The 23,787-nt window shown below is 57.1% G+C and overlaps 1 protein-coding gene across 1 annotated transcript; it reads left to right on the top strand.

Annotated features, from left to right (window-relative positions):
• The first annotated feature begins 6,721 nt into the window (after positions 1-6,721).
• ZNF469 (zinc finger protein 469) lies at positions 6,722-21,021 on the top strand. Its single transcript, XM_066327462.1, has 2 exons — positions 6,722-13,683; positions 13,960-21,021. Exons 1-2 carry the CDS (start codon positions 6,722-6,724, stop codon positions 19,211-19,213), a joined length of 12,216 nt encoding a protein of 4,071 aa, XP_066183559.1. The 3' UTR covers positions 19,214-21,021.
• Positions 21,022-23,787: the final 2,766 nt, after the last annotated feature.

The raw sequence follows: 23,787 nt of genomic DNA, 5'->3' as shown, positions 1-23,787 counted from the left end.
CTTTGTCACCCAGAGCCATCGTTTCCATGAGGCAGCTGCTCTGCCCCCGGCCGCCCCCTTTTTTTTTTTTTATCTGGGCTCCGTTAAATGATCTCAAATATGTGATGTGATAAAGACAAACAAACACCCGCTCAATTTAGTCCACCCTAATGCCAGACTCTACTTTTACCCAAGTAATTAAGATTAATGCAGTTGATAATTTAGGAAGTATTCTTAAATGTACCCTTCTGGCAGCATCTAACATGTAATTTTACCTTCGAAGATTTATCGGAGCACTTAGGTAACAGATAGGTCCTTAGCGAACAGGAGCATTTAGAAGGAAAAATGAAAGATTAATATTCCTTAAATAAAAGGCAGAAGAAGTCAGGCTTTATTCCAGCCCCACAAAGATGCTGCTGTCAGCCCCAGCCCCGCCGCTGATCCCCGGGGAGATTAAACCCAGCACAGCCTCGGGCGAGGGAGTCTCAGATGTCCGATGATGCCTCTGGGTTTTTAGGGATGCAGTGGCTGTGAAGGGCACGGAAACACGGCAGCCCTTATTTCGGGGGGATTTTGGGAGCTGCCTGTCCCTCGGACAGGAGGGAGGATGCAGCTCCCGGCTCTGCCCTGGCTCCTCCGTGCAGGATGAGTGGATCCAACCCGGATTTCGCTCCTGGCACTTCGCAGCTGCTTTTCCCACTCTGTGAAGGGGGAAAAGGGGAAGCGAAGATCCTCTCCCTGTCTCCCGCCATCCCATCTCCTTTGGGGAGCACTCGGGTGCTGGTGGCCGGGGTGGGATGGGACTGGAGCGAGGGCTGGTGGCTGACACCAGCTCCGGGAGCAGGGGACTGCCAGCCCACCCTGAGCCATCCCTCCTCGGGGCTGGGACGGCCTCCAGCTGGGCCTGAGCCCTGTCTGGCGTCTCCTCCTCTCCCTCCATCCCAGCCACCTCCGCCCTGCCGGATCCCAGACCTGCCACCTCCTCTGGGAGCGCCTCAGGGCTGGGAAGGGACAGCGGGCATGGAGCCGAGACGGTGGCTTGTGACACCTGCTGGTGACACCCCTACATCCCGTGGGGTGTCCTGGGAGCTGCCAGGCTCAGCCTCTCCTCCTCCTCCTCCTCCTCGTCTGTGATTGTGCATGACAAGCCGAGGAAGGATTAGGACTCTTCACAAAATCTTCATCCCCAGTCAGAGCTGGATCCTCGCCAGTCTGGGAATTCAGAGCTGCTCAGGTCCAGCAAATCAATTCTGGGTCGTCGTGAGCAGGAAAGAAACTTTCTGAACAACTTTCCAGCTTCCCTGGGCCAGAAAAACACCCGCTGGAAATCTTTTTTCACCCCAACAGAGCTGGAGCGTGTGTCCCTGTGTGTATCCCTGTGTCCCTCTGTACCTGTGTGTGTCCCTGCGTGTGTCAGCATCCCCAAAAGCTTTCCCAGCCTCTCCTCCAAGGTCTTTTCCAAGCTCTCAGCGCCCAGACTTGGCTCTTTCCCGCTGTGGTTTCTCTCCATGGGCTGCTCCCCCAGGTTTTCTGTCCCTTTGGAGCAGTCCCCACTCCCAGCTTCCCTCCCCGGGGACGAGAGGGGCCCGGGGCTGGCAGGGAACGTGTCCCACCCCCCTGGATTGATGCTCCCGCTGCTGCCTCGTGTCCTGGCAGGAAGCAGAGCCCTGATCCTGCTTTTCTCTGTCTGCCTGGGAAATGGGTTTGGTGTGTCGGGATATGATCCATGGTTTCTTCTTCAGGCTCCAGGCTGCAGCTGGGGCAGGCAGGGAGAGAACAGCGAGCCCTTAAATCCCCATCTTTACCCAAACCTGGGGCAAAGCTCCCTCCGTGGGGCAGGGAGGGTTTGGGAATGGCAGGAGCAGGATCAGGTCCAGCTGGGAGAGCTCCCAGAGTGTGCCCAGGGCTGGGGTTTGGGCTTTGGCCATCCTCAACTCCCCTTTCCTCCTCCTCCTCCTCCTCCATAATCACTTCCTGCCTCTCCTATCCTGGAGATAGGATGGACCCCAAAGGCAGCAGCTCTGCGGGGTGGGATGGAGCAGGGATGGAGCTGGGCTGCAGCCGAGGGGCAGATGGGATCCCACCTCCTCAATTTCCCCCTTCCCACAGCCCCCAGTCAAAGCCTCCCACCTGGGGGAGCCGGCCGGGGGTGGCCAGGGTGGGAATTTTGGGTGGGATCCCCCCTTCTGGCACTGAGAGCTCGCCACACGCCACAGCAGCACGGCCAAGCCAGACACAGATTCCTGACATATTTCTCTCTTTCCTTTGCAGCCAAGAGATTCATTTTTCATGGGATGTGAAAGTGAGACCCGGCAGTAGCTGAGCACGGAGGGTGCCAAGGTAGGGGCCAGCTGACAGCACGGGCTCAGATGCTATTTTTGGGAGCCTGGCTCTTTCCTCCCCATCCCAGATGGGCTCTGGGAACGCCTCTGGCTGCAGGGACACTCAGGGACCTTCTCTGGGCCTGCAGCTGCTCCATGGCAAGAGGGAAGGAGTTGAAAGGGACTGGAGAAGGGACCAGTTCCCAAGGGGAAGGATTTTCCCCAGCTCCAGGCAAAGCCAGGCTGGGTCAGGTGGATCTGTCTGGGTGGGGGTTCAGTCCTTCAGGCAGGGGTCAAAGGCCTTTTTTGGGGATAAAGTGTGTTCAGAGCCTCTGAATGCCCACAGAGCCAGGGGCATTCTGTGTGGGATCCCCTCATGGAATCCCAGAATTGTTTGGGTTTGGAGGGGCCTTAAAACTCTCCCACCCCCTGCCATGGAGAGAGACACCTCCCACTGTCCAGCCTGGCCTTGGACATTCCAGGGATCCAGGGGCAGCCACAGCTGCTCTGGGCACCCTGTGCCAGCCCTGCCCATCCTCACAGGGAGGAATTCCTTCCCAATGTCCCATCCAGCCCTGCCTCTGGCAGTGGGAAGCCATTCCCTGTGTCCTGTCCCTTCATCCCTTGTCCCCAGTCCCACTCCGGCTCTCCTGGAGCCCCTTGAGGCCCTGGAATGCTGCCCCCACCCATCTCCCTCCTACCCCCACAACAAAGGGCATTTCCCTGGCAGGTGCCACCCAGTTGGCATCCTGAGGTTTTTCCAGCCTCCCACTCCCACGCCTGTCCCTGATCCCTGAGCCGAGCTGAGCTGCCACACTCCCGCAGCTCCACGGAATCATGGAATATCCTGAGCTGGAAGGGACCCACAGGGGTCATCAATCCATCCCCTGGCCCTGCACAGAGCCCCCAACAATCCCATCCCTGGGAGCGTTTTCCAAACTCTCTTGGAGCTCTGTGCCCATTCCCTGGGGAGCCTGGGCAGTGCCCAGCACTCTCTGGGAGAAGAACCTTTCCCTGATATCCCACCTAAAGCTCCCTGACACAGCTCCAGCCATTCCCTGGGTGCTGTCCCTGTCGCAGAGCCCCATCCCGGGCCGGTTTATTCCCCTGGCAGGAGCAGTCGGAGCTCACCTGTCCCAAACCTCGACGGGAGCCCCGAGCAGAGCCCCTCGGCCCCGAGCCCTGCCCGTGTCCCAGCGCCAGCAGCGCCCTGGGCACTGTCCAGAGGCAGAGCAGGAACAGTCCCTGCCCGCCTAATCAGCCCGGGCGATAGAGGAGCGATAGGCGGGGGCAGCGTTATCGGCCTGATTTCCAGATGGAGCTGAGTCACCGCCAGGAACCGCCTGGCCAAGGTCAGGCAGGGGAGAGGCTGAGCCCAGCGCTGAGCCCGGCTCTGCCCGGCCCGGCACGGACTAAAGCCCTCTGCCGGAGCAGGGAATGGCTTTTCTATCCCTCTTCGGGTTATTCCCTGCTCACACAGCCGTGCTGGTTCCAGCAGGGTGAGGCTTTACCCTGGGAGGACGCTGCCCCGTCGGTGGTGGGCACCTGGCGGTGGTGGGCACCTGGTGATCCTTTCCCCACGCTGTGGGTGAGCCGCCGGTGGGATCTCAGCTTCCCTCTCCTGGCAAGGAGCCTTTCTCCATGCTGTGCTCCCCCGGGGTTCACACCCTGCAGGGAAGGATCGGGAAGCTCGGAGGGGCTCCGGGACCCTCCGCTCAGCCCCGAGGGCACAGGCAGCTCCGGAGGCAGCGGGAGCCGGGGCGGAGAATCACACCCAGCCGAGCTGCCGGCAGGACGGGACCTGCCCCGCCGAGCGCCAGGCACGGCTCTGCCCCGCCAGCCAGGCTGCTGCCACCGCTGCTGCCCGTGTCCCCTGGCCCCGAGCCGCCGAGGGTGAGCCCCGGAGAGGGAGGATGCTCCGAGCCCTCGGCGGGGCACAGGGATGCAGGTTGGGGAGAGCTTTCCCTGCAGCCTGGCAGATAATCACAACGGGGTTTTTAAAAAGAAGCCAAATTCCCTTCGCCTCAGTTCCGTCCCTTTCCGCTTCCTCTTCCAGGAGCTGAAATGTCAAAATCCAAGAAGTGATGCCAGTGGTAACCCGTGGCTGGTGCTGGTGCTGAGGGGCTGTAAAAGGGAATAATCCAAAATTTCTTTTTTTTTTTTTTTCCTTGGTTTTTCATCCCACGGGGGTGAACTGTGCTTGTGCCAGCTCCGTAACCCCTCGGGGGATGGATGCAGGAGCTGCCTGGGGAATATCACTTTAAATCAACACGCCCAGCCCTCCTTATCGATTGCCCCATCGGAGCCGCATGAGGCCCCGTGTTTCCCCGCTCCCAGAGCTGCTGGGCCACCTCAGAGCGGTGACAAGTGGCCACAGCCAGCAGGAGGGACAGCAGGCAGGGACACGGGACTCCCCAAGCCCTGGCAGCGAGATCTTGGCCCACAAATCCCGAATTTACACCTTGCCTTTTTATCTGTGCGCCCTCTGTGATTTGCGTGGAGTAAATCCTCACCCATTTCCTGCCCAGGCTCTGCCACCGCCGGCGGGACGTGGCAGAGGGACAGTCCCTGAGTGCCACCAGCCCTGCTGTCCCCATCCCCGTCCCTCTGGCAGCACAGGGAGCGGGATGTTTGTGTCTCCTGGCACTCGGCATCGCCACCCCCCGGGTCTGGCCATGCGAATCCTGCAGCTTTCCAGCCACACCGAGGAGCCTTTCCCCTCGCAAAGAAAAAAAAAAAACACACAACCCGAAAAAAAAAGGGCCCTTTATGTGGCTGAAAAGCCCGACTGTGATAATGTAGCGAACGCTGGCCTTGGGTATTTTATCTTGGCAAGGAGCCTTTGCAAATTTAAACAGCAGCGAGCGGGCTCTGGAGTTGTGGCTGGCTGAGGCATAAGTGGGGCATTGTTTTCCCAGCAGAGCCCTTTGTGCCAAAGGGCCGCGTGTGAGCTTTGGCCGCGCAGCCGGCACGCTCGGCCCGACCCCGGCGGGCCCGGATCCCTTTCACTCGCCAGGGTGTGAAACTGGGGAGGAATTCAGGCCTGAGAGCTCCATCCCGGCAGCGCTGCTGCATCCCTGCGGGAGTGAGGGGAGGATGCAGCCGCCCCTCTCCATCCCCAATATTGTTATCGTTGGGGGTGCTGATCCCCGCAGATTCCAGGTGGGAATGGGGAAATGACCCACAGAGACCATGGGTAGGTGTAGGGTGCTCCTCTTTTCCTTGGGAAATCTTCTCTGCTCAGGTCACTCCTGAGTGACAAAGTGAGGTTGGGATTTGTGGGAATTACACCCAGGAGGAGAGGAATAAACTGGATTTCCTGCTCCTCACCCCCTCGCAGCAGTGCCATGAGTTGACCCAATGCAGCAGACGGTAAAGAAACATTTCCAGTGAGGGAGGAGAAAAAAAAACCCCTCACTATTTCCAGCAGACTTCTCTTTAAAAAAAATGCTCCTTAAAGCAAAACTTTACCCTTCTTTTTATTAAAACCTTCTTCATATAAAATCCCGGTGGCGCCTTTTAAAAGGCTGCGCTTGACTTGTGCTCCGTGCCCAACGCCCCAAGGTCTGGGCTGTAAAATCAGCTGGGAAATTTGGGACTCAGCTTTTCGGATTATTTTTTTTTTCCCTGCTTAATAACATCTAAAAATGTCCAGAGCAATTCGCAGAGAGAGTGGTAAAGTGCTTTCTCCGAGGATTTCAGAGCGACGAGGGGCAGCTCCAGGGGGAAAGGGATGGAGCAAAAAAAATCCTTTCTCTTCATGTTCCCTCCGGCAGCGGGGACCTGGGGCCAGGGGAACATGAGAAGGCGGCACACGGGGACACGGGCACACGGGGACAGAGAGCCCTGCCCAGGGTGCCTCTCCCAGCCCATCCCGACAGCCCTTCCCACTAATCCGTAGGTGGAGCTCTTCTGTCATCTTTTTCTGCTTATGTTGCTAAGAAGTAACCCAGAAATAGCTTTCCCGGGAGGGGGAAAAAAATAAAAAAAAATAAATAAAAAAAATAAAAAAAAAAAAAAAAAAAAAAAAAAAAAGAAAGAGAAGAAGTGCTGCCTCAGCAGCTTTTGCCAGAGGTGAAGCGCTCCGAGCATCCTTTGAAGAGGCCGGAGCTGCGGGGCTTCACCCCGGGAGGGATTGCCATGCCCCTTCCTCCAAGCGCAGTCCAAAAAAAAGGGTCAAAATCTTTGCCGTGTCTGACATCCAACCTTCCCCTCTTGTCTCCTGTCCCCTGCAGGTCGGAGAGGATGCGGCAGAGCCCCGGCGGCCCTCGGCAGCCGCCCGCAGCCCGGCCCCGGGGAGCTGCTGCCCCTGTGCCCGCGCCGCTGCCCGTCGGGGGAGGACCATGCCCGTGAGCGGGGCGCGGCAGCTGGAAACGGGACGGGACAGCGGCGCTCTGTAGCCTTGTCCCCTCCTCGGTATCATGACTGGAGAGACCCAGCATGTTTACACCATCGGCGATGCTGAGGCCGGCCCCAAAGCGCCCGACAAGGACTTGGGCTGCGAAGGCTGCGGGGACAAGGATGGGAGGGCGCCGGGCGGGGAGGGGACATCCCCCTTCGCCAGCCCCAAGGACAAGGAGCCCCACAGCCAGCGGGAAGCCGTGATCCGACCGCAGCAAGCGGGCAAGATCGACTTCAAATCCCTCCAGCGCAAGCCCAAGTTCGGCAATGACAGCGCCTGGGGAGAGGTCAAGGGCGGTCCCGTGTCCCCGCCGGGGAAGGGCCGAGCCCGGGAGCGCGGCCGGCGCTCGGGGAAAGGCGAGCGGGGCCACCAGCAGCTCTACCGGCTCAGCATCGCCGGCACCCGGCCCAGCCCCACCATCGGCATCGCCTACCCGCAGCAGAAGGTGACGCCGCCCAAGAAAGCCGAGGTGACCCCCGCGGCCGGCAGCTATCGCTTCCATGCGCCCGCCATCCCGCAGCGCGACGCCGAGCTGCGGCCGGAGGATCTCGGCTTCGGCCGCTGCTCCGCCACTTATACCTCACCTCCCGGGCCCCCCCTGCGCCCCAAGGGGCAGCCCCCCGGCACCCACGGGCAGCTACGTTATTTAGAGTTCCAGGCAAACCGGGCCGAGTCGTGGCCTTCCCCGGAGAAGAGTTTCGCCGGTGCTACCTACGGGATCTCGGTGCAGAAGGCTGCTGCTTTCCCCGAGGGCGGCAAAGGCGCCGTGCACGGCCTGGGGGCTCTGCCCTGCCGCTTCCCCTTCCAGCAGCTGCTGCAGGACGCGGGCAAGGAACCCTTCCAGGACTACCTGGACGTGGGGATGGCCACCAGCAGCGCCCAGCTGGCTCCCGGCGCCTTCGCCTTCCACTCGTCGCCCAGAGAGTGGCCGGAGGAGCCGCTGAGCGGGGGCTCCTACGAGGGCGAGGGGAGGCTGTTCGGGCCGCCCGCGGCCCCTCCGCCGCCCTTCCTGCACCCACCGCCGCCCGCCCTGCAGCACGGCGCTTCTCCCTGCTGCAAGGGCAGGGCCGAGCATCCCGCCGACCCTTCTGGTGCTCTCCCGTCGTCTGGTGCTATCGACCAAAGCCCAAGCACTTTCCAAGAAAACCGAGCTGTTTTTCCGTCTAGTTTACACTCGCCTGCCATGCCGAAGCCGGTGGGGAAGAGGCAAGCCCCGGCCAAGGACGGCGTCCCCGGGCCGCGGTTGCTGGTGCAGGGCAGCCCTCTGAGAAGGGCCGTGCCGCCCAACTCCCTGTCCCAAGTGCACTTTCAGAGCAAGGCCTATTGCAGCTCCCCCGCGGGCAGCGGCGGCGGCGCAGGAGCCGTGCCCTTCGAGACGAGCGTTCCCACTACGGCACCCACCCACCCCCGGCTTGTGCAAGCTTGGGAAGGTGCCGCCAAGGCGTTTTCTCCCATGGACCAGAATTCAGCACCTTATTCAAACCCTGTTGGAAACCAGTTCTCATTCGAGTGCCAGTCTGGCCCCGAGCAGAGGCAGCACAGGCAGAAAAATGCCAGGCTGCCTTGGCAGCAGATGCACCTCCCTTCTGCGGTGCCCGGTGCCAACAGGCTGGAGCTGTCGAGACACATCAGCAGCCAGAAGCTCCCCTTCCCCCTGGGCGCGTCGGACTGGCAGGGGAAAGCCCAGAAAGGGCCCTCCATAAGCAATTCTCCAGGGTATCACAGCAAGAAGCTGTTATCAGGAGAGAGCCTCCAGAGGGGAGATCCCAGCGTGGCGGGAGCTTTCTCCTTCGACAGTGGGAAGGAACCAGCCTCTCCCGCCTGCGACTCGAGAAGCAAAGCCCTGTTCTACAGTATGGCTCAAGCAGCTCCTCCTCCCTCAAGGAGCTCGTCGGGCTCAGGGCTGGTCCTGCCACCGTCAGCCTTGGTGGCTGCCTCCCCCTGCGAGTCCCCACTGCCGTCCCCTGTCCCCAACCCCACGTGTGGCAGCACCTGCTCGTCGCTGTCCCCCCTGTCCAGCAGCCCACTCAACCCCGGCTTCGAGGACAGCCAGATGTCCGGGGCGCTGACCCCCTCGCCCTTCTTCCAGCATCCCTGCCATGCCAAAGATGCCAACAAAGCCTTCCACCCCTCCGAGGTTCTGAGTCCCGGCTCGCTTCATTACCACCCCCCGGACTCTGTCAAGTCCTTCAGCTTCCCTGCGGATGCCCTGAAAGATGACAGCCTCCTGAAATGTGCCCCGGGCAGCCCGTTCCACAAACCCGGCGGGGACGTGGCCAAGGGATGCTCGGACGGGCTGGATGGGGAGCAGCCTCCACCACCATACTCCTCCCATCACCTGCTGGCCACTTCCCTGAGCAGCGCCAGCCTGGACCAGCTGGACGTGCTGCTGACCTGCAGACAGTGCGACCAGAACTACAGCAACCTGTCCTCCTTCCTGCAGCACCGCCAGTTCTGCGCTGCCCAGGCAGAGCCCCGGGACGCTCCCCGGGCAGCCGAGGCACGGAAAACTCTCCCACCGGAGCCTCCCAAAGCCCCCAGCCTGGCTCTCTCTCCAGAGCCCCAGGGACACCTGCTGGCCTTGAACAAGAGCGATGACTTCTTGCTGGACGGGGAAGGCAAAAGCGAGGGCAAGGAGGATGCTCTGAAGGGCGGCCTCTTCCACGGCCTGGCCTCCAGCTCCCTGCCCCTCAGCGCCTCCGACCTGGACATCGACGATGCCAAGCTGGACAGCCTGATCACCGAGGCCCTCAACGGCCTGGGATACCAGTCGGATAACCCGGAGATCGACAGCAGCTTCATCGACGTGTTCGCTGATGAGGAGCTGCCGGGCGTGAAGGCGGCTGGCGGGGGGATGACCCACAAGGCCAAGGAAGGTCCGGCCTCCGAGAGCAAATCCAAGCAGGCAGCGGAGGAGAAGGCAGCAGGAGAGGCCAAGGCTGGCTGTTTTTGTGAAGACGGCCACCCAGGAGGGGAGCAGGCGAAGAGAGGGGCAGGAAAGCAGCACCTTCACAAAGGGAGGGCGGCACGGAGGGTGGCACCGCAGGAGCCCACGGCAGAGGGAGCAGAGAGGACAGCCAGGCTGAGGGCAGGCAGGAAGAACAGCATCCCCCCGGCCAGCACCTCCGGCCAAAAACATCCCAGGAAACCCAGCCAAGACCCTCTGATGAAGAGCGAGGTGGGGCCAGGCCAAGGTGGGGCCACCAAGAGCTCCAAGCCGCCGCGGTTCTCCATGAAGGACGTGAAGAAACGGAAACCCCGAAGCGGGACGTGGAGCAAGGAGCTCATCCACAAGATCGTGCAGCAGAAGAACAAGCTCCACAAACTGCAGGTGAAGAGCAGCAAGCAGCCCCAGCTCCCCCAGGCCACCCTGAGGCCGCTGGCAGCCGCCAAGGAGGGCGGGCTGCGGGAATACGACTACGTGTCCGACTCGGATGAGGAGGGGGCAGAGTGCAGCAAGGCCCGGGGCAGGAGGAAGCGTGGCACGGGATTCATGGCGAGGAGCAAGTACAGCTTCAGCAGGAAACGCCTGGGCAGGAGTGAGAGAGCCAGAGAGAAAGACCCAGCCTGGAGCTACGGCCGGAAAAGGGACGGTCGGAAAAGGGAGGCGCAGGAGGACGGGGATGTCCCGAGACAGGAGGATGCTGAGAAAGAGGATTGTGCTGCCCGAGCCCGAAGGCGGAGCAGCCACTCATCTGCTGACAGCAACCACAGCGTGCCCATAGAGGTGGGCACGAGCACACCCTGCGCTGGCGGGGCTGGTGACAAGGGTGGCACCCAGAGGAGGAGGCGCTCGGGCAGCCCAGCCCCTGTGCCAAGGACTCCTCTCAGCCCTCCCCAGGACAGCAGCCCAAAGAGCAGCCAGGAGAGCAGAGAGGACATTCCCAGAGGGAGCAGGAGGGTTGGCTCAGCCAAACCTTTGCTGGCAGGCTCCAGGACACGGCCGAGTATTGAGCCAGATGTTGCTGCCATGGACTGTGCAAAGGAGGAGCCATCACCACAGCCCCAGGAAAGGCAAATGCCCGGCACGGCCGCTCCAGGCACGAGCCCTGCCAGCTTCTCCTCTAAGGAGGGGCTGGAAGAGCCCAGAGGAGCAGCGAAGCTCCCTGGTGAGGCAGCAGAACCCACCCTGCAGGCTCAGGGCTCTCCTGAGCTCACCATGGACCACCAGAGGCAGCAGTTTGCCCCTTTCCCAAGTGAAAGGCTGAAATACCAGGCAGAGGAGGTGATTGCTCCACCCCACAGCGATGACAAATCGAGTCCTGGTCATGGGAGTGCCACCTGCTCAGAAGGAGGAATCAAATACATGAAGGGACAGGGTCTCTGTGACAGTGGGAAGGATTATCCCACCCCAGCTCCCGCCTATGGAGGGGATGCAGTGGGAATGATGCTCACTGCCAAGGCACCCGACCCCTATGTCAGCAGTGACAGCGCATTCTTTGATCCCAAAGGACTCCCCGGTCACTATGAGGACAACCTCTTCCCAAAGCCCCCAGCCCTGGGCTCCTCCCACATGGATGACGTGTACCTGTGCCGGGATGACATCAGCGCCAGCTCCTTCGAGCAGAAGCACTCCAGCATCTCCCCTTTCACCACGGAAATCCCGCAGGGCAAGGTGTCCTCCCCTCTCAGCTTCGACTCCTCGTCGATATTCGGGGAGCTGCCCGTGTCCGAGTTCGATCCCTACGAGGGCAAGGATGGATATGTGACAGCGTTCCCTGGGAACGCCTCCCGCAAGCCGCTGCCCTTCGAGCAGCCCTACCCTCCCTTCCTGCCGGAGAAAGACTGGCCCCTCATGGAGGAGGTGGCTCCCATGCTGCCAGGAGACATGACTCAGTTCCACAGCCTCTCCGTGGAGAAGCCGGCCGCCAAGAAATTCCCCGAGGAGGATGGAGCTGTCCCCAGCGGGCAGCTGTCCCTGCCGCTGCCCGACAGGATGGCGGATTACAGCGTGACCTTCATGAGCAACATTTCGGATGACGAGCTGGAGATCAAGCGCTTGGTGACGGAGCTGGAAAGCCAACTGCAGACCAGCAAGCTGGACTCCGAGGTGTCCATCAGCCTCCAGAAACCCGAGCCAAGCGTGGCCGTGCACCTGCGGGCACAGGGCGCCGAGCAGTTCCCGGTGCCGCCGGGAGAGCCAGAGACAGGCCGGGACAAAGGGCTGTTTTTGGCAGGTGAGCTGGGCAGATCGAGCCTCTGCGCTGAGGACAGGCTGGCCGGGGAGAAGGCAGACGTGGGGACTGCCCGTGAGGACTATGAGAGCCCCAGGGAGCCCTGGCCGTGCCCGCTGGAGCTGGGCTCGCTGGGAACCGGGATGTGTGTCCCAGCCCCGCTGGCCACAAACCATTTCTGCCCCAAAGACAACAGTGAGCAGCTCCAGGGAACGGAGGAAAGAGACCTCAGGAAGATGGAAAATGGGTCTTCTTCCAAAAATCTGCCTGGCTCGAGCACCACTGACCAAACAGAGGCTCCCATCTACACTGATCCTGTGACGAAGAGCCCTCCTGTTGTCACCGACTCCGTGTTCCCCGAGACCATGGATGCAGCAGAAGTAACCAAAGACCCCCTGCCATCCCTGCCATCCCTGCCATCCCTGCCATGCCAGTGCGATGCCAAGGGCTTCCCTGTGCCAGGGAAAGCAGACACTGATCCTGCAGAGCTGGAGAAATTTGCTGCCCACCTTCCAAACCCCAAGCCTCAGTTTGGCACTCAGCAAGGTCCCACCCCAGCCTTGGATCTGGCCTTTTCACCTCATGTCAAAGACGTGAAGATACAGAAGAATACAGATACAGAAGAAAAACCCTTAAACAGGACTGAGCCCCCCAAAACAGCGAAAAATGCTGTGGATCTCAAAGAGGGTGGTGGTGGGCCTGTGCTGGTGGAGGAAACAGAGGAGAAGAAGAGTCCCAGCACCTCTCAAAGCCCTGCAGCCAGTGACAAAGCCAACAAGCCCAAAGTGCTGCTCCTTGAGGTGCTGAGTGTGCCCAAGAAGAGCGACCGCCCTGCCCAGGAAATGACAGTGACACCCCAGGAGACCTCTGCCAACCCTCTGCAGCAGCTCCAGCTCTTCGTGGCCAGGACGGTGAAGAACAACGAGGAGGAGCTGTTGATGCCATGCTTCCCTGGGCTGCTGGCTCCCAGCCTCCCCTCTGCCACCAGCCACGTCCAGACAGAGCCCAGGGAGCACAGCGGTGCTGCCTCGGAAGGGGAAAATCAGACCCAAGGGGATGGGGACATCCCTGTTGGAAGCAGCACTGGAAATGTGGTTCCTCCAGGGAAAGAGGTGCTTTCTCCCAGTGGATGCGAGCAGCTGGAGTCATTGGATGCAGAGGGCTCTTACCACGCAAAACAATCCACGTCGGCAAAGCCGGGGCTGCAAAATAATGTAACGGAGCTGCAGCACTTAGCAAATGAAGCCCCGGGGCTGAGGGACATTAATATCCCCGCAGATGGTGTTTCCCAGGAGCGTAATGACCTCTCACCACCCCGCAGCAGCGCCCTGACCTCGCTGCCAGGGCAGGGAAGGAAAGCTGATCAGCTCAGGGAAGAGCAGGAGGCAGATAACAACACAACGACCTTGGCATTTAGGAAACGTGAGCAGTCCCACCCCGGCCGTGGTTTGCTGGAGGAAGAAACGCTGGGCAGAGAAGAGGGAGAGAGGCTGGGAAGGAGCCGGGTGGGGAAGGAGGCAGAGCATCAAGGCAGTGCCCCCAGCAGTCCTGTCAGCCCCCTTGGTCCCTCTGAGCGGGATCTCCACCAGGATCACAGCTTGGGGATGGAGATAAAAGCCAGCACAGTCAGTGCAGATGTTCCCAGAGAGGAGAATGGCGAGTTGTCCCTTGATGGTTGTCATTACACGGAATCCCCAGCCAGCCTGCTCTTGCCAGCCAAATATTCCCACCTCAAATGCTCACGGAGCAGTGGGGCCGACGGGGGAGAGGTGCCCAGCTTTGGCACCCAGCTCTCGGATGAGAAGAAATACATCTCCTCCCTGCCTGCGGCACCAAGTTCATTCGTCACAAATTGTCCTCCCGAGGCTGGCAGCCGTCACACCCTGAGCCCAGCAGAGCAAGGGGCGTGGGAAAGGGCACCCACCTTCCCTCCCTCGCTGCATCCCTGCGGGGCTGTGCCGATGGAAGCGGCTGAGGAACGTCCTCATCACCTCCCTGATGGCGTGGAATTCCAGGAATCACCTGGAAGAGAGGGGACAGTGAGACCCTGCACTCTGCTGCATGGTGATGGTCTGGTGGGCTCTGCCTTGGAGATGGGTGGTCCTCAGGAACCCCCTGAGAGAGACTGTTCTTTTCCCTGCTCACCCCCTTTCCACCAAAAGGGTGGAAAAGAGATCCCCGAAAATGCTGGTGCTGTGCTGCCTAATCTGAAAGAAAACCAGGGATGTGCCATCACAGAGACAGTCATTGACTCCACCCCTCCAGAGAGCCAGGATTATCCAGCCCAGCCCACAGCGCCCATGGAAGAAAGGGAGGTGAACCTGAACCAAGAAAACGAGCTTCAAAACTGCCCCCATGTCAGGAATAACCATCAAAGTGAACCAGAGACTCTGTCCAATGGTTTTGTTGTTCAGGACGTGTCAACTGCCATCAGCAGAGGTCTTACAAGGGTTGGAGATCTTGGTCCTGCTGAATTAAATGGCCGTGAGTTTTCAGGGGCAGCAGAGGTGAGACTTGGTCTTTCCAAACTCACAGAGAGTGGAGGAAAGAGTTTAAAAGGGGAGAAATCCAAAAGCCACGGGGCTGCAGAGGCTGGGGGCTGTGTGTTAAATAATGTGGGCCAAGGAGAGGACTACACACCCAGCAGTACTCCAGACCCATCCCAAAATGAACTCCACAAAGGAAAAAAGCCCAATGGACTCCCGGTGACCTGTGACATTTGTTCAGCCACTTTCCGGTCCAAGCCTGGCCTGACCAGGCACAAAGCTGTCAAGCACCAGGTGAGGAATGGTGGTTTGCCACAGCCCAGCAAGACTCCCAGGTCCCCTCTGATCCCTGCACACGGGACATCAAAAGCAGCCCAAAGAGTGCCCAGGAGGAGCCTGAAGGCGTCAGCCAAAGACAAAACCTGCAGTTCACAGGCGCCGACCTCCGCCGCTGAACACATTCCCAAGAAAACACTCCCAGACCTGGAGAAGGAGCCCAGCACGCAGATGCAGGAGGTGGTCAGCAGAGTCCTCAGTGACCTCAGCGTGATCTCCCTGGAGATGTCCCAGGAGCTGCACCGCACACGGGTCCTGCAGAGGGAGGTGAAGGCAAAGGAGACGGGGGGATCGGGAGAGACGGCACCTGGGAAGCTGGATTTGGGATGGCAGGTCAGGAAAGGAGAAAAGGGCAGGAGGAGCCAAAGCAAAGATCTTGGAGAGGAGAACGGCAATTCTGAGAAGCAGCTCAATAGGAAAGTGAGGCGAAGGAAAGCGAAGGTGTTTCCCAGCAGGAATGAGCCCGGTGGTCCCTGTGAGCTGGAGAAGAACACAGATCCTGCTGCCCTGAGCTCCAGCCTGCCCGGGATCATGGACAACCTGCGTGAGCCGGATGGCTGCATCCCCACAGAGGAGCAAAACAGGACCAGCACAGCCCAGGAGGCCCAAAAAGCCAAAGAGTCCACTTGTGCAGCCAAGCTTGGGGAAGACCTGGGCAGCAGGATGGGGTCTCCAGAGGAGATGGCCAGCAAGGAGACAGCCACAGGCGCTGTCACCTGTCCTGGGCAGGTGGAGGATCCAGGTGCAGCAGAAGACACACAGGCTTGCAAAAAATGGATTAGCGGGTTTGTGAAGCAAGTGGCGAAGGGATGGGGCAAGGTGGGCACAGAGCAGCACCGTGGTGCTGATGGCACAGAGGACGTGGCAGGGGACAGTCCTGCAGCAGGCAGTGACACCAGGAACTGGAGTGGTGCCCTGCAGGGTCCCACAACTCCTGCCGAAGGGACTTCGCTGCTGGAAAACCGTGATTTGGGAACCACTCAGAACATTTCTGGGCATGGTGCTCTGCAGCCCACACCGGGGACCAGCCCTTCTCCTGCAGAGCCGAAGCGGTGGGTGAAGGCAGATGTGCCACCAGGCAGGGAGCACTGCCAGGACAGCACGGCCACCTCAGACCCCCAGAGCTTTTTCGACGACGATTCCACATTCTCCCAGCTGTTCCCCAGGGATGACCAGTTTGCCAGGAGGAAGTGCACACGGGTGTATGGGAAGCGCAGCAAGAAACCCAGACCTGTCCCCGAGGCCAGCTTGCAGCCTGACGGGGCCATTGACCTCTTCACCATCCGCCTGGCCTCTGACCTGAGTGACACCTGTGTCACCAGGGAGGACCCTTGCGAGTACGAGACCATCTCCGTCGACGATGCCCTGATGCTGGACATGTGTCATGGCGGCAAGGCAAAGAGCGGAGATGCTGCTCCAAACGGATCTGAAAGCATCGAGCTGAGGTTGGACCAGGAGGCGACCTACCAAGGGAAGGAGGACATCGACCTGGAGGACAGCATGCTGACCTTCTTGTGCCAAAACAGCCACGCGGACAGCATCCCCAGCTTGAACATCTGGGGCAGTCTGGAGAAGGAGGGGGAAAGCCTCTCTGCCGAGGACATGTTTGAGCCTCTGATGGACCTTGAGGATGAGCACTCGCTCCAAGAAGTGAGCTCCGAGCCCCCCGACCTGGCAGAGGAGTCCTACAGCGCCAAGGAAAACGGGGATTCGGACTCCTCCGAATTTCACACCATCGACATTGAGATGCTTAACGCAAAGCTGAAAATGAGAGACGTGTGCTTCTTCCAGGATCTTCCCGGCCACGATGAGGACAACGCTGTGAGCTTGAAGCCAAAGTCGGGCAAGCACAGGAGCAAGCTGGAAGGCGGGAAACTGGGGAAAAACCGCGGGGAGATAACCATCAAAACCAAAGACAAGCAGTACAAGTGCAAAGTCTGCTTCCAGTGGTTCCTGACGCTGGGGGAGCTGGACTTCCACAAGCTCTCCCACAACCCTTCCCCTCCTCCTACCTGCTACATGTGCGTCCAGCGCAAGTTCAGCTCCCGGGAGCAGCTCCGGGACCACCTGAAGGAGAAGCACGCCAGGAACAAAGCGGGGCTGTGGGCGTGCGGGATGTGCCTGAAGGAGATCTCCGACGTGTGGATGTACAACGAGCACCTGCGGGAACACGCCACGCAGTTCGCGCGCAAGGGGCAGGCGCAGAAGTCGGTGATGGGGCTACCGGGCTGCTTTGGTGAGGACAACGCCGCCGTCACCCACTTCCTCAACACCATCATGTGTCGGAAACCCAGCAGGTCCTCCCGGCACGGCGAGCCCGGCAGAGAGAGCAGGAGCCCCAAGGAGCTGCCCGTTGAGCAGGAGAAGGCGATGAAAGAACCTTTGGAAAGCAGCGTCAAAGTGAAGCCGCCTGCGCCCAGCTCCTCCAAAGCGTCCTCCAGCCCGTCTCCAGAGCACGCAGCCAAAAGTGACAGCACCCCAAAATCTGTCCCCATGCACCCAGACTGCAAGGATCCCTCCCGGGACTGCCACCACTGCGGCAAGCAGTTCCCCAAACCCTTCAAGCTGCAGCGGCACTTGGTCGTGCACAGCTTGCAGAAGATTTACTTGTGCCACAAGTGCCCCATGTTCTACCAGGAGACCAAAGAGCTCCGCAGCCACCTGAGCCAGGAGCACGGCGTGGTGGAGGAGCAGGAGATCAAGCACACCACGCTGTACGCCTGCGAGCTCTGCGCCGACGTCATGCACGTCATCAAGAAGTCCTTCATCTGCAGCATGTGCAACTACACATTCTCCAAGAAGGAGCAGTACGACCGGCACATGGAGAAGCACCTGGCGGGCAGCAACAAGACTTTCAAATTCCGAGGGGTCATGAGGCCTGGCGCTGCCTGCAGGGAGAAGGTGAAGGAGGACGGATCTCTCCGGGAGGGAATGCCACCCAGCAAGAAGCGGAAGGTGGCTCACCATGGCAGCTCAATCCCACCACACAGGTCGCCAGTCCACCTGGACCCCACAAGTGACCTTCAGCTGGTAGAAGCTGGAAGCCCCAGCCTGGAGGTTCCCACCGAGTCCTTCCCGACAGCACCTGGTGACCTGGGAGCACCTCAACCCTCCGTGAAAGCAGAAGTCCTGGTGGGTGACTTCTCGGAGCTCCTGGCAGAGATGGAGAAGTCCCCGTTTGACCCCTTGCCACCACCGCCCTGCCTGTCCCCACCTCTGCCACCGGCTGCTGCGAGCAGCCCCGAGCTCGGCCACATCTCCAGCCTGTCCATCGAGGAGCTGGAGAAAGGAGCCTTTGATGGGAAACCACTTCCTTTCTTGGACTCTCCTGAGTTTCCCGTGGACCTTGCTGGCTTGGCTTGTCACCAGGCCACCAACCAAAAACCGTCCCCTCCCCTCCTGACCCAGAAACATGGCGGTGCCGACGCCCATAAAAAAACAAGCACAGGCAACAAAGATGAATACAGAGCCTGTATCCTGGAAAATCCCAGCGCAGACACCAACGCCGTGGATGGGATCCCTTTTCTCCAGCTTGCCAAGAAGGTCCCAGAGCTTCCTTCCCCTAAGGCAGAGTCCCCACCAGCCACGGAGACCCACAAATGGGACAACCCCGGTGCTGGTGACACCTCTGCCTGGGAAGGTGCGGTCAAACCCACGTCTCCTGGAGGTGCCCACCAGCCCCTGCCCCCAAAGGACAAGAGAGCATCACCCACGCTCAGCAGAGCTTCCAAAGATTCAGTGCCACCAAAGAGGACCGTGGGTGGTGAGGCTGCTCCTGGTGGGAGCACCGAGGAGGGTCAACAGCCCATCTCAGGGAAGGAGAAATCCACTCCTGAGGCTATGGACAGCAGCACCAACGCCAAGGACCAAGGAGGCAACCCAGGTAAATCCAGCAGCCACCAGCCCAGAGGTGAGGTGGCCAGCAACGCCACGAGACACGGCCACGTGGAGCCAGGCAGAGCCACCGGCAAGCTTCACCCCAAGAGGAGGAAAGAACACAAATCCCTGAGCCACCGGGGCAGCTCCGGCTCCCGGGAGAACATGGAAGGAGACGGGAAGAAGAAGAAAACCCGGCCACCGTGCCCGGCGAGGAGTGAGAGCACAGCTGAGCTCAAACGTGGCAGCTGGAGCAACGCCGAGGCTCCCGCCCTGTCCCCTGGCAGGAGGGACACGCACTGCAGCAAACTGGGGGGAGCCAAGCCCAGAACGGGCCCCCAGCTGAAGAAGACGGCCCTGGACCCTTACAACCAGAAGAAAGGAGAGCTCCGGCACGCCAACGGGGACGTGAAGCGCAGGAAGGCCATTCTGGGCAAGAGCCTGCACCAAGTGTTGGCCAAAGGGCCGGCACCATCCCCACGGGGCTCCTGGCACGGCCCCCGTGCCACCCGCGGGGCCAAGGCGGCCGGGCCGGCCAGTTACCGCAGCGCCGAGTCCCAGAACAACCTGCTCAGCCAACTCTTTGGGCAAAAATTAACCAGCTTTAAAATTCCTTTAAGAAGAGATACTTCAGAGTAATTTATGGAAGTGACTTATGGTGATCCTCAGCTGCTTTCATGGGGTTTGCAAGGGAAAAATTATCAAAGCATTAAATTCGTTTGTGTAGCATGATTTCTCTGTCTAGCTTAAATGAACTTGCACTGCAGCCTCTGTGAAATAGTTTGCTTTGTGTCTACTAATCTACTTTAATTCACCTGATTTATCATGCAAATGCTAGAACTTTGATGTTGCTGATGATTTTCATGAACTGAAATTGTAATCGCTTTGGGCAGACTGAATCGTCGAGAGCAATTGCTTTATTGCAGAAGTGCTGAGGTTATAAGGATACTTGCAAATCTCAGAACCTTTTGAGTCTGTGTCTGTGTTATCTTTGTACAAAGTACTTGAAGAGATGAACTTCATTCCGTAGACGTCTTATTCATAAGGTGCAGTACACTGTAGAAAGCAAATTTTTATTTTTTTTTTCTCTTGAAGATTTTGCACAAATAATCCCGTACAATTCATTTAATTGGGAGCTGGCCTAAGCGATGATACAATTAAAAAATTAAATTAAGACCCAAGTGTCCTATATTTTGACAGCCACCCCTAAGGATTTTGTTTCTACATCGTCAAGAGAAGAACGACCTAGCTCTGGGGTTCTGGGGCTGTCGGAGCCCTCCAGAGGATGCTGCCACTCTTTGACCACTGTAGACGATGGGACTGGAGGAGAAGCGTCCCCGCGAGCAAACTGCACCTTGACACTTGTGACAAACTCTGATTTTTTTTTTTTTTTTAGGGTTTTTTGGGGTTGGTTTTGTGCGTGTGTGTGTGCGCGCGTGTGTGTTTTTTTTCTTTTTGTTTGTTTGGGGCTGTTTTTTTGGTTTGTTTGGGGAGGTTTTTTTGTGTGTGCAACGAGAAAACTGTGCCAATTTTTACCGCAGCGAAAACCGGTACTGTCCGAGTGCCCTCAACGGTATCACTTCTAAACTCTCTTACTGTATTGACGTAGTGGCTCTATAGGTATCCGCTTGTACTATGCAGTTACTGGTGCTATTCTTCATTTTTAATGTGAATACAGACTTCCTTGATTAAAAAAAAAAAAAAAGAATTGGTAGGAAGAAGCAGTTACCTGTCAAAAAAATTTTAAAAAACGGAGCAGGAAAAGAGAATTTTTTTTAAAAAAAGCCAACTCAAGGGGGAAAACTTTCAGCTTTAGGGAGAAAAATTAACTTTGGGGAACAAGTCCAACTTGGGGAAAAAATACAACTTAGGGGAAAAGTTTCTAACTTTAGGAAAAAAAAAATCCTTTTGGGGAAAAAATGCAACTTTAGGGAAAAAAAAATCTCCTCTATGCTGGTACTCCATAGTGTCGAAAAGGTTACGTCACATTAAACGAACACGTTCTACAACCGAACCTTTGGATCCAGAAAGAAATCTCAGGTGCAAATGAGGACATGGAAAGATTTTATTGAAATACTCCCAAGTCAAGGAGGTGAAGTAATGCACTGATGTGATATGAACAGTCAGAGTACTTTGCGTCTGTCCTGCAATGATTTTGTTTTGTTTTGTTTTGTTTTAGAGTTAAAAGGAAAGAAAAAAAAAAAAAAAAAAAGAGGCTTTATTCTGTTAATATGTATCTTTACAATCCTTTGTATTGTATAAAAAAACTATTGTAGGTAATTTACCTTGGGTGCAATGTGTTCTGTCAAAAGTTTTTATTTTGATATTTTTTTGTCCAGAGAAGCAGAGAGAGAGAGAGAGAGAGAGCAGGAAACGCCGTTTTATGATGTTGTCCGTGTGCTTTAAAGTGCCTCTTTAATATTGTTAAATAAAGTATGAGATAAAAACATGGGGTGGTACTGTAAAGTCATCCATGATTAATCTTTTCAAATATATTCCAATATTTTCACAGAAATTCCCTGTCTGCGTGGTGTTTGTGTGGGGTTTGAGGTGGCCTCTGTAAAGGGGCTGAGGAGGACCTTGGTGCCACTGCTGTCACCTCAATGGTTCGCAAAGCGTTGGAGCTTCTCAACGGTGAAGATGCTCCTGCAGCTCCTCTTCCTCACAGGTTTTGTCAGAGCGCTGCTCATGGCAGGAGAGTTTTGTCCTTGAGGGGAAATACCCAGGGTGATGGTGGTGGTGGTGGTGGTGGTGGTGGTGATGGTGGCGTTGGTGAAGGTGATAGTGTTGGTGATGATGATGGTGAAGGTGATGGTGAAAATGATGATGTTGGTGAAGGTGATGGTGTTGATGTTGGTGATGGTGATGATGATGGTGATGGTGTTGGTGAAGGTGATGATGATGATGATGGTGATGGTGTTGGTGATGGTGATGATGTTGGTGAAAATTATGATGTTGGTGAAGGTGGTGGTGTTGGTGAAGGTGATGGTGTTGATGTTGGTGATGGTGTTGGTGAAGGTGATGGTGACCAGTTTAACCATCCGCCATTTTTCATGGTGATGGTGATAATAATGGAGGTGGTGATGATGATGATGGTTACAGCCCAATTTGCTCATTCCCAATTTATGATGCTGGTGGTGATGATGGTGGTGTTGGTGATGGCAATGATGATGGTGGCAACAGTTTTGGTGGCATCTCAGTTTGGTCATCCCAAATTTATGATGGTGCTGATGATGATGGTGAGGATGATGATGATGTCCCACTTTGCTCATCCCCAGTTGTGATGATGATGATGGCAAAGATGACAAAGTTTTGGCAATGATGATGATGATGGTGACAGCCCAGTTTGCTTATCCCCAGTTTATGGTGATGGTGATGGTGATGATGATGATGGTGGTGCTGGTGAGGACCCATTTTGCTCATCCCCATTTGATGATGGTGGCGACAATGACAGCGTTGGTGATGACAATGATGGATGCTGCTGCTGATGATTATAGCAATGATGATGATAATGATGGTGATGATGATGATGATGATGATGATGGTGGTGGTGCTGGTGAGGACCCATTTTGCTCATCCCCATTTTATGAGGATGGTGACGATGATGGTGTTGGTGATGACAATGATGGATGCTGCTGCTGCTGATGATGATTATAGCAATGATGATGATGATGGTGATGATGGTTGATGGCGCTGGTGAGGACCCATTTTGCTCATCCCCATTTTTCATGATGGCGACAATGACAGTGTTGACAATGGAGATGACGATGATGATGCCGCTGCTGCTGGTGATGATGATGATGGTTATAGCAATGATGATGATGATGGTGGCGAGGACCCATTTTGCTCATCCCCATTTTATGATGGTGGCGACGATGACGGTGTTGGTGATGACAATGATGGATGCTGCTGCTGATGATTATAGCAATGATGATGATAATGATGATGATGATAATGATGATGATGATGGTGGTGGTGGTGCTGGTGAGGACCCATTTTGCTCATCCCCATTTGACGATGGTGGCGAGGATGACAGTGTTGGTGATGACAATGATGGATGCTGCTGATGATGATTATAGCAATGATGATTGATGATTGATGATGATGATGATGATGCTGGTGGTGAGGACCCATTTTGCTCATCCCCATTTTTCATGATGGCGACAATGACAGTGTTGACAATGGAGATGACGATGATGATGCCGCTGCTGCTGCTGCTGATGATGATGATGATTATAGCAATGATGATGATGATAATGATGATGATGATGGTGGTGAGGACCCATTTTGCTCATCCCCATTTGACGATGGTGACGACGATGATGGTGTTGGTGATGACAATGATGGATGCTGATGATGATGATTATAGCAATGATGATGATTGATGATGATGATGATGATGATGATTGATGATGGTGATGATGATGATGATGCTGGTGAGGACCCATTTTGCTCATCCCCACTTTTCATGATGGCGACAATGACAGCGTTGACAATGGAGATGACGATGATGACGCCGCTGCTGCTGGCGATGATGACGATGATGGTGCCGATGAAGGCCCAGCTCTCTCATCCCCACTTTGTCCTCGGGGTGACCTCTGCGGCCCGCTGGGCCGGGCTGGGAGCCGCCACAAAGGCGGTGTATTCCATCCTTTAATTACTGCCGCAATCACAACACGGAGCCGCTGTCAGTGAGAGATAGCTCGGCACCGCCGGCTGGGATCCTCGCCACTCGGGGCTTGTAACTAAAACTGCAGGATTAATTTGATTAATTGATAGAATTATTTTCCAAACTACTCTTTTGTTTATGGAGGCTTAAAATGCTCGCCGCCTGCACCCTCCTGGTGTGTTGCAGAGTGGAGATAAAGTGGCTGAAAATAATTAGTATGGCTTAATTTAGGGAAAAAAATAACCTCAAAAGAATTTTGCAGAAAATTTAAGGCGGCACATTTTACTTTGTTTTGGCAGGAAATATTATGGAGCTGGAAATGGGACTTTTATGTTTTCCCTGTGCTATATTTCACCAGGGCAGCAAACCTGCGGGGCGGAGGAGGAAAATTTCATGCTCTGGTTGTTGCCAGAGCTCTCCCACACCTCCAGATTCATCACCTGGGCACCTGGAAATGAGTCTCCTGGGAGCCAGGGGAATGCTGCAGGGATGGGACCTGTCCCCAGGGCCCTGGGGTGGCTGCAGGGACCTTTTCCCACAGCTG

Source organism: Sylvia atricapilla, chromosome 12, assembly GCF_009819655.1.
Source record: "Sylvia atricapilla isolate bSylAtr1 chromosome 12, bSylAtr1.pri, whole genome shotgun sequence".
NCBI lineage: Eukaryota > Metazoa > Chordata > Aves > Passeriformes > Sylviidae > Sylvia > Sylvia atricapilla.
The sequence above is the reverse complement of the archived record's forward strand: the minus strand, read 5'-3'. Positions and strand labels throughout refer to the sequence as shown.